We start from the raw sequence: 10,606 nt of genomic DNA, 5'->3' as shown, positions 1-10,606 counted from the left end.
TTTTTTTGTTTTCCATACACCGTGTGAAGGATCGGGATGATGAGGCAGCTTGTGGCGCGCGCGGACTCATTGTATAGGGAGCGCGCATTCGGGAGCGGGCGCGCGCGAAGCGGTGTGCAGATGTGTCGCAGATTTTGTAAAGTCACTGGACGCTCGCAAAGATACATCACAAGGAAGTCGCGCCGTATCAAAAGGTCCCTAAACTGTATAAAAAAACTGGACAGCTGAAGGAGAGGACGGCAGTGGACGGACAGACACACCGTGGTTGTTGACGTTAGCTTAGTTTGCGGAGGATACAGACGTTACTTTGACAGTTAAAAGCCAGCGGGCGGTCGCGCGCACAGAGATGGAGCTGTCAGCGATTGGAGAGCAAGTGTTCGCTGTGGAATCGATCCTCAAGAAGAGAGTTAAAAGGGTACTGTACTATTTTTTAACAATACATAGCTGTCCGCTTGCCTGCGTAACATTAGCAGCATTTAATGAGTTGCACGTTTGGGAGCGTGGACTGAAAGCGTGAAAGATAAATGCACTGAATAGAGTGGCTAATCTGGTTATCTAATTGCAGGCTGTGAAAGGGGGCGGGTTAGGGGAGAGTGTCCCTTTAATGTAACCTGGAGAGTGTTGTCATTGCACTGCAGTTAAGCATGTCAGGTGTTTGACGAAATAGCAGGAAAAATATGATGATGAATTAAACTAAACACATTGAATTCGGGCCTGTTTTGATGCTCGGGTTTAAGTTGATGTTAGCATGAGGTGTGGAAAGTTGAGTTGCGTAGATAGAAATGATGGAGACCCTGGAGTGCGCGAGCCGCTTCTGAATCCTCCCCGTTTACTACAATAACAATGTTATGTGGTTTAAACGCAAAGGGAAAAGCAGATACATATACGGAATGTATGTATAGGCTAATAGAAAATAGAAAATAATAATAATGGTTTGATAACTTGGAACTTAGAGAAAAAAAAACATTTGTCTGCAGAACACGTTTATTATATGGCACGTGATGCTCGCAGAAGATGTCAACATGAGAATTTGAAAGACATTGCAAATTTGATGCAACTTTTCTTTAAAAACTGATGGTTTTGATAGAGACCTGCCGTGGTATTCCACATAAGTGTTCTGCAACACAAATAAGGCTTGAAAATGAAGGTAGATTGATGTTGAACAGTAAGCCATGCCGATGTTTACATTTGTGGTGTACCCCGAAATTGACGTCTGAGCTGGATGACCACACGAAAACTTTTCTTCACATTCTCATTGTATAACAGGAGGTGTTAAGTAGAGATTATTGTCTAGAGTCTGACAACAGCAACGCATCGTGAATATTGCCCACTGGCAACCAGCTGTAGGTTTAAGCACTTGAATTCTATACCTTAAGAGGCGCGCCTAATGTACAGTACAGCACTGGTCTTTTTGTTATACATGAGGAAGTGGGTGACTAACATGCAGCCGGGAAAAGTGATGACTTCACCCTCTGAGAATACTTGCAAGAGCTGGAAGTTGTTAGTGGATGATGATGTCACTGAGGATGACTAACTGAGTGGCTTGGCTGGTACATGGAAAACGTGTGGTACAATTTTTAATTATTATCACACTTATGACTATTTTCATGCAAAAGAAGAAAAACAAAACAACAAAACAGCAACCCATAACAAAAATGCATCATCCGATTTCATTTCTTGTACGACCAAATCAGTGTTGAATTTGTCTTATGAGTACGACTGGAAGAGAACAGGATCTTTTTGATGATGTTAACTTGTAGACTGATACTTGTCTTGGATCTAATGTCTCTGCAGGGTAATGTGGAGTATCTGCTGAAGTGGAAAGGATGGCCTCCAAAGTAAGTATGTTAATGTAATAACAATAATGATGGATGGTTGGATGGTTTATATAACATGAGCAAGTATGCATTATATTCACACTGACATGTACAGTACATTTCACAGCTCACAGTATACTGCAGCTTAAGTATTAAAGCTAAGATTTTCTGATAGATGTGCGAATTTCTTGCCCTTTAGATTTTAAAATACAAAAGGAAGCACACGGATGAACTATTGACAGGATTAAAAAAAATAAAAAAGTACAATTAAGAAAAAAGCTAAATAACCCATATAAGCAGGATTTCATTGGTTATAGGTTCTGGATGTCATACCTCAGATTCATGCGCCAGAACGACAGTTCAGTCAAACAACTTACATTTTAATTGTTTATTCGCTGCAAACACATTTTAAATGTTTGGCACCCAGGCTCCAGCCTTATTACTCCTTGCAGGTAGGTTTACGTAGACACCGAGGAGTGATGAGCGAAACAAACTGAACACAACACCTCCCAGAGCTTGAGAGGTGGTTGCTGGGGTGGCGGTGGGCACGGGCGTATTAAGTCGTTTGGGGGCCCAAGGCAAACCCAGTCAATGGGGGCCTTCCATGTCCTTGTAACTCATCTTCCTCAGAGCTAGACTGGCCTTCCCTGGGTCTCACTGTCTCTTACCAAGAATCAAGGCATGAGACAGTGCTAATCTTGTACATGATAACTTAACGCAACTAAATGCATTTCCTCAAGTTCTGTACTTTAATTTGATTTTGAAAAAAGTGAATCCATAGTTAGTTTAGTCCACTTTGTCCTGGATTTGAAATTTTTTATGGTCGATTGACAGCTTATTTGTCTCACAGTGTGAAATTTATAGAGTAATAGTAACAAACAAGAAAGTATGAAGTGAAAAACATTACAACAGGTAAATATTGAAAAAAATAATTTAGTAAAGAAAAAATGTGTAAATATCAAGCACAACATAAAACTGGAAAAAAAATCTACTGAAAGAGGTGTGATTTACAGTTACCATACTTTTTGGTACTATTAATTTAAAGTTAATATATTTTTATTTGACCCCTTGTCCAGTGAGTTATGTATCCAAAAAAGAGATTTTGTACAATAGTGTTTATCACCAACTCAAAAAGCTAGATTTTCAGAAAATTATCCTGTTTCCTGGGCTAGATAAAGACCTTAAAATCCTAAAAGTCTTATATGTTTATCTCAGATCTCAGAGCAACATTGTTTTTATCTCCGACTTGGTTGAAAATAAGAAAAAAAATGGGAAAAAAAGTGTTTTTTACCACTTTCTTCCTGAATCAAATTTTCAGATGTGTTGTAACATGGAATAGCCCATTGAATAAGGAGGGAGGGGGAGTACCCAAAACCATCATTAAAGATTAAGCCTTTTGATGTTTTTTGAAGCATGTGAAGTAAGATTCAGAAAAAATAAATGCTTTCAATTGAGGAGAACTTCATAAACCAGTTTTTAAGAGATGCTTTGGGGGCCCCTGGGAATCTTGGGGCCCCAGACAACTGCCTGTGTTTGCCTAATTGTAGGTACGCCCCTGGCGGTGGGGACGAAAGAACCGCTGCAATACAAATGCAGGACAGCAAAGGCATTGAAAGGAAGGCAAAGGGAGAAATGGGACATTTCCAGTTTAAGTAGACTACCAAACTGAGAGGCGGAGGATGTGATTGGAAGGTGGTTATGACGCATGGGACACGTGATGTGTGCATAGCAGTGCAGCTGAAGTTGTCTGCCTGAACTAGATTGCAGGCTCCACGCCATAATAGTGTCTAGTATAATCTATGTCTGTCCCTGTGTGTAAGCCCTGTGATAGGCTGTAATGAATGAAAGAAAGAAGGATTCAAAAAATGTAAAGGAGGCGCTCATCAACAGTGTTGTACATCTTGCAGGTACAGCACATGGGAACCAGAGGAGCACATCTTGGACCAGCGCTTGGTGCAGGCCTTTGAAGAAAAGTAAGACACTCAGTAAAAACGCGAATGATAAGATGTTTTGATTTTCACAGAGATTATAACTCAGCAGACCAAGATCCATATCCACCACTGTTCTCAAGCTTTAGCATGTTTCCTGGATTGTAGCGCATCACAATAAATAAATCAAGAAAACATACTTGGTTGTTTACTACAAACCTTAAAGGTAGACTGCGCGAGATTTTTTGTTTTACTATAAGTAAACACAACACTCAAACTGGGCTCCTCCTCCTTGGCTCAGTGACAGCTCATACCCTCAGCCTCTGACAGTGACTATGTGGACATACTCACTAGCCCAGCAACCACCTGTAGCATCACGTTTCTACGTGGGCGAGACTTGAGAGTCATGCACCTGACTTGGCATGTTAGCACAAGCTAATGATGGGTATTTGATACATACCTGCTCGGCAATTTCAAAAACTTTGCAAAGTGTTGTACTTGTTGCAGTGACAAATACATTTCTATTCTAGCAGAAAGCCAACTCACGTCGCTCCTCGTCCCGTGCTGCTTTCCAAGTGCCTGAAAGCAAGTGAAAGTGGAGCCAAGCTTCACCATCATTCAGGAAAAAGCTTTATCTGTTTGGCTTTTCATTTTAATGTGGTTGTGTCTTTCTTCCTCTGAGCTATGTCCACTACCATAGCCGCTCAGTATAGCTTTTTCCACTCACTATCATCAACATTTGAAGTCACTTGTGCTCTGGGCATGCTGTGATTGGCTGAGGTCACCACGCTTACACTCCGCCCAGAAACGTCCCAACACAACCAAAACATCAATATACAGGCAGAGGAGAGGGTTTGAGGCAGACACTGACAAATGTATAGAGGCCTATAGGAGGCAATCCTTCAGATCCTACCGCCAAGTTTTAAAGATGTCATTCCTTTGATACTCCCTTTAGCACAGAGGGTCATACTCCTGATTAATTAGAAATCCAGAAATCCAGTCCTTGCTATTTTTCAGAGTATTGTTGAATAACTAGAAGCAGTGCCCTGTATCCCCATGGCTTTACAAGCTGTCCAAAGAGCTATTTTACTTTTTCTGTTAATGATCCTTCAGAATGCTCACACACAGCTGACATGCTGATGCCGATAGCTGGCGTAGGTAAGTTATCAATATGTGTCAATTTAGATTTGACTGTAGATTTTAATGAGTAACTTACCAAACCTTTATCAGCTGATTCCAGTATTACATCAGTTTGACTGTGCATCAATATGTGTTGTGTTACTTGTGTTCATGTTTATCCTTTGTGCACTTAAGAAAACAAAACAGTGTCAAACTGGTTACACACTGTCCCCTGATGCTACCATTATGTTGCCATTGAGATACAGATATTGTAAGCTAGTAGTGCTTATTTTGTTGTCATGTGAAAAGTGATATCCAAGGAAACATCCAGCTGGAAAATTGCTTGACAGCCAAAAAGCCTCTCAAAATGGTCTGAATGAAGACAAAAACAAAAACGTTTTGCAATCAGCATGTTTCTCACTGTGTGTTTGGATTCCAGAGAGCAGAGAGACAGAGCTCTGGGCCACAGGAGGAAAGGATCCAAAACCAAAAGGGTCCTCCTGCAGGTAAAGATGGAGAAGAGATGGATCAGTTCATTGACCTTTAGTAGAAAACTTACCTGGGTCGCCCACTTTACAGCCACTTTCTACACTGAGTGTTATTGAATCCTCTAGATCCAATGTTACCATATTCTCTCTGTGGCTTCATTCAGAACACGGTCTACACCATGGATCTCCGCAGTGCCCACAAGACTCCAGAGACTCCTCCTCCTCGGGTCCGTCTCTCCCTGACACGCTCTCTGATCTCAGAGGATGAGGGTCATTCGTATGATGCCTGTAGGAAGGACCCACAAACACAACAGGAACATCTAAAAAGTCAGTCCAGGAGGCCACACTTTACATGCCTTGACTCGAACCCCCCCAGTCCTACACAAGAGGACTGGGAGGAGGAAGGAGAAGAGGAGGAGGATAATGTAGAAGATGAAGAGGACAGAGAGGAAGAGGAGAAGGAGAAGGAGGAGGCAAGAGGAGAGGAGACAGGCATTTTAAACAGTAAGTGTGTCAGTTGGTCAGCTAGTTGACTCTAATCACCATCACTACGCAGTTTACGTGATATGTTGTAATTGTATTGGGCTCAGTCAGGCACACAGCCTGCTTGAATGGGAATGCAACCAAGACCATTTAACTTCCCCCATCAAGAACTGCAGAGGGAATCAGTGCACTTGTTAAACTCTAAAAGTCTGCCTGTGTTAAAGAGGAGGTATTAAGCCGTCCTATGTTTTAAACATGGATATGAAGTATCATTGCTACGTGTCCAAACTAAATGTGCAGATTTTCAAAGCACTACATCTTCATATGTTGTAGAAATCCACTGTCTGTGAACTATTCAAAAGCAGTATGTTCTAAAATATAGCACAAGATGAGGTCATCACAAAAAAAAATGACTGGTTCCTTGCATTTTCAAAAGGCGGGCCTCAAACACCAAGTCTGCCTATAGCTCTGTCGCCAACAGACCTAAAGAGGAACGGCTAATCAGAAGGAAGGGGCAAACACCAAAAAATGTTTGTTTTTTGAGCTGGAAACCCCCTCTTTAGCCCCTCTTTATTTTTATTTTTTTGTTTTCTTGCCACTGTTTCCCAGCTCATTGTATGTTCATATTGGGTCTCTCTAAAAACATTACACAGTGCAGTCTGAACATGCTGCTTTTATAAAGTTTCCTGAGGCAACTTTTGTTATGAAATTATAAAATAATATAAAGACACTCATTCATCTCAAATTTTGAATTTAAAAAAAAAGTATATATATTATGAGCCTGGGCCTGAGCTAAGACTCCTTACAAATTGAAAAAACAGCAAAATATTAACTTAGAATAAAAATATTAACATAAAGTTACCTTAATTTTATTTTGTACAAATATAAAGGATATAAAAGGCTCCTTAAAGAGACACCGACTGTATTTGTGCTGCAAATGAAAAAACCTCAGCTCATACTGAGGATGTCTTGATGCATGAGGTAAAGAAATATGTCATCAGTTTTTCAACATTCAGAATGAAACAGGATCAATCCTCTCCTCTTCCTCCTCTGTCTTCATCTCTCACTCACAGGATTAAAGAGGACAAACGAGTGGAGCCCCACTATCAGACCAAGTGACGTCACTGCATCAGAAAAGCCGGACAGTGACGACATCTGGAGACCAATCATTGGCGCTGGGGAGGTGACAGTCACAGACGTCACACTCAACTCCCTCACAGTGACTTTCAGAGAGTCGAGGGTGGCCAAAGGCTTCTTCAGAGACTTGGGTCTGGAGGTCTGACATGATGAGGAGGCTGCAGTTTGGTTCGGGAAGAGCTGTTCAGGGCAGGGGTCTGGGTTCCCTTCCTGAGGCCTCTGCACCAACTCTTAGCAGCTACTTTCAGCCTGGTCAGTGGTATGTTTACATGCACAGAGTCACTGCGGTACAACTCCAGGTGAAGATGTGTTCCTGTCTGAAATAACCAGACAGAGCTGTCGTAGAGAGCTTTAGATAGCTGTTACTAAGTGTTACTATACAGGGTAGTACAATCGCTAAATAACTTCAAAAACTAAGTCACACTAAACTGATTCAAACAAGGATAGTTCTGAAATCATTGACACTGGAATACAAAAAAACAGACCACACTACAATCCAGACCATCACTCTGACTGAAAACTAGTAACTAACGCACTATTCTAGCTAAAGGCCACTGTTAGCATTTTTTACCTGTTTCAACAAATCATCATAAGGTAGAAAATGTAGTGACGGGGTTGAGGTACATGGAGGTTTTAAAGCATTATTTTCTTTCTTTATGAGTCTGAAACTTCATAAGCAGTATTATTTCTTAAAGTAACTTTGATTAAGCAACTTTTGAAATGTTTCTCTGTAACAACACATGTTCAGAGATCATGAATAAACACTAAAATGCTCAGAAATAGGGTTGCAAAGATCTAGAGATTTTCAAAGTTGGAACATTTTCATGGGAATTTCTGGAATTTAATGGGAATAAACAGGAATTTTCAGAATTTAACAGGAAATTGGGGGAATTTATATTAACCTGGTCATAAACACGCATAAATGTATAAACATGTCTAACGCAAGATTTTTGAATGATATTATAAATACATTTTTAGGAATATTTCCTAACTGAGGCTAACTGTCATGAATAAAGGCATAAACATTTGTTATAGCTAGCCTCTATAACTTACACACATTTTATTTAGCATTTGTGAGTTCAATTGTATTGTGTCCATAACATAAATTAAAGGTATACCATCAGTACTAGCAGCAAAACTTACCTTGACAGGTCTTCTAGACCCCAAATCCAGAAATGTGGTCTCAATGGAAATGACGTAAGTTCTTGAGGCAGTAAATGATGATGATCAGATGCACTTGGTCAGATTTGCATACAATCATGTTCTTCCAACTGAGATCATTTTTTAAAAACCTCATTCAAGTTGAAAGTGCAAAAAAGTACCCAGAAATTTTCCTGAAAATTTTCAATAATCCTGAGCTAAAATTCCCATGGAAAACTTCAGGAAACTTTCCTATAATTTACATCCTTTTGCAACGCTAGTTAGAAATATACAAATAATGCATGGAAGCCCACTCAGTTTAAGTTTCTGGGATTGGCTTCCTGCTCCATAGCACTACTAGTGGTGAAAAACTCTAACTGCAGGTTAGCTTTAAACAGATAAGGGTTTCTGCACTCAAATATTTATGTCTGTATATTGTTCAAAGCTTTTATAAGAGAAACTACATCTACCAGAACCATCCAGTGCTACAGAATACTTCATTTTTTTAAATTCATGTTTTCTTGGCATCAACATTCTGAAAGTGTTCAGTCAAGGATTCTCTGTGCATGTAAACCAGTCCACCACGTCCGTCTCTCTTCAACTGTAGGCTAAACGTTCAGTACTGACCTCCTCTCTAACACGTACTCTGAGCAGTGAGGTGGGTGTAGCTGTTGGTCCCATACTAACGCAGTGCTGTACCTGTAACCTGTAACCTGTGAACACATAGACTGTTACTACTGAGCAACATGTGGCTTAGTCTCATATGCGTTTCAAAAATTCTCAGAGTGAAGATTTGATCCGCCTGCATGCCTTTTCTCCTCCCAGGACACACAGTGTAGTTTTCTGCCTCCATCGAGCTCTTTATCTCAAAATATACAACACACACTCACACACACACACACACACACACACACACACACACACACACACACACACACACACACACACACACACACACACACACACACACACACACACAAACGTTATGACTTAGTAATGTACTGAAAACAGAACAGAGATTTGTGGATGCATCCATTAAACATGTTGTACAGTCAAACCAAAAATGAAGCCAGGTGTAAGAAGTACAGATGTTGAAAAAGGTTGAACTGTGCCATTTGGTCAAAGAGGGTCAAAGTCCCAGCTTAGAGTCCAAAGTGAAGCGTAGGGTGTGGATTAATTGCCTGGCATGAAGTAAGAAGAATCCAAAAAACTAAAATGCCCAACCCTCCACCCCGTCTGTCGGTCTAACCCTGCTGGCTTCCTGCCCGGAGAACACAGGAGCTGATGTGATGTGTCACGTCTGTGGAATCTCCCACAGAGGCATCCCATTGGTCAGCAAGATGTTTATCCCAGACTGATGGATGATGGGTCAGCGTCTCGTGATCTCTAAACTGTTCGCGTGTGACAGCGGAGCTGCAGGGAACGGAAGTGCCTGATGTTGCATGTTTTTGTTGTTTTGTCTGCAGGGCTCCCTCTGTCCTCCACACACACACACACACACATAACATGGTTTGCCAAAAGGCATGAACTTCCCCTGATTCTACGAAGACTCAAACTCAACGGACACTTAAGAAGAAAGTCTGAGGAGAGTGCAGGAGGAAGCTGTATTTTTAAAGTCCTTATTTTTCTACATTAACCTGAATGTATATTTATTCTTTCAGTGATCTGTTGCATTCGTCATGCTGATGACTGAACAGAATAGTTTTTATACAGTTTGTGATAACCACTAAGCTGATGCCATATTTGAACGTACGTATGTAAAACAAGCACCTTGACATGTCTGTGGCGTGTGTGGTTGCTTGTGCTGCTTTCGTCCTCCACTGAGTTAACGACTGCACTTTATCGTGATGTAAACCTGCTCCAGCCAATCAAGTTTCATTGTGTATAGAACATTTTTATTGTTACAATGGAATAAATGTTGCTCATGTTTAGTATCATCTTTGTTCAGCTGCTGATTGACTTACAAAAAATGTGCGTCTTAAAGGTAGGGTCTGCTGGAATTTACGAAACACAACCTACGAACCGTGCTGCTCTCCACGTGTCAAGTGTCAGCAAGTGAAAGTCGAGCTTTTCGTTTCAATTTGGTTGTGTCTTTCTTCTTCCATGCTACGTCCACTATCACTCTGTGATTAGCTAATGTGACCACACTTACTTTTCCCACATGCAAAGAGGCCCGTAGGAGACGACTGAGAAGGACCATGCCTGTAAAAGTTGAAATTCTATTTTTTTAGGAAAATCCTACAGACTCTACCTTTAATTTTCCAAAGCATCATTGGTCGCAATTTCTGGGATTCTTCTTTACAGTCTTTTTTTTTTTTTTTTCAAATTTGTGTTACCTGTTTGTTTACTCTGCCATGTTTGTGGGCTTCCCCTGCAAATCCTGTATTTTTTGCTATTCCCTTATGCTAAGTCTGCAAATATGCCCACTTACACAAAGTGTGTATAAAACGCTCACAGAGTCAATGCAAGAGCCCTCACACACTGTACAGTTTGT

At 40.8% G+C, this 10,606-nt stretch overlaps 1 protein-coding gene across 1 annotated transcript; it reads left to right on the top strand.

The window, feature by feature from the left end:
* Positions 1–83: 83 nt before the first annotated feature.
* On the top strand, positions 84–9,093 carry cbx7b (chromobox homolog 7b). The gene is made up of 6 exons (XM_074663256.1): positions 84–415; positions 1,795–1,838; positions 3,725–3,790; positions 5,304–5,370; positions 5,517–5,856; positions 6,909–9,093. The coding sequence occupies exons 1-6, from the start codon at positions 347–349 to the stop codon at positions 7,115–7,117; spliced, it is 795 nt and encodes a 264-aa protein (XP_074519357.1). The 5' UTR covers positions 84–346; the 3' UTR covers positions 7,118–9,093.
* The last annotated feature ends 1,513 nt before the right edge of the window (positions 9,094–10,606 follow it).

This window comes from Halichoeres trimaculatus, unplaced genomic scaffold, assembly GCF_033239565.1.
Source record: "Halichoeres trimaculatus isolate MK-OKI-2021-1 unplaced genomic scaffold, fHalTri1.1 fHalTri1_scaffold_23, whole genome shotgun sequence".
In the NCBI taxonomy this organism is placed as follows: domain Eukaryota; kingdom Metazoa; phylum Chordata; class Actinopteri; order Labriformes; family Labridae; genus Halichoeres; species Halichoeres trimaculatus.
Note: the sequence above shows the minus strand (reverse complement) of the source record. Positions and strands in the feature narration are given on the sequence as shown.

Excerpts from the sequence above, each read along its gene's own strand:
- cbx7b (XM_074663256.1), top strand. The coding sequence starts at position 347 with ATGGAGCTGTCAGCGATTGGAGAGCAAGTGTTCGCTGTGGAATCGATC. Across the intron at positions 1,839-3,724 it reads TGGAAAGGATGGCCTCCAAA|GTACAGCACATGGGAACCAG; the intron begins GTAAGTATGTTA and ends TACATCTTGCAG. Across the intron at positions 5,371-5,516 it reads CCAAAAGGGTCCTCCTGCAG|AACACGGTCTACACCATGGA; the intron begins GTAAAGATGGAG and ends GGCTTCATTCAG.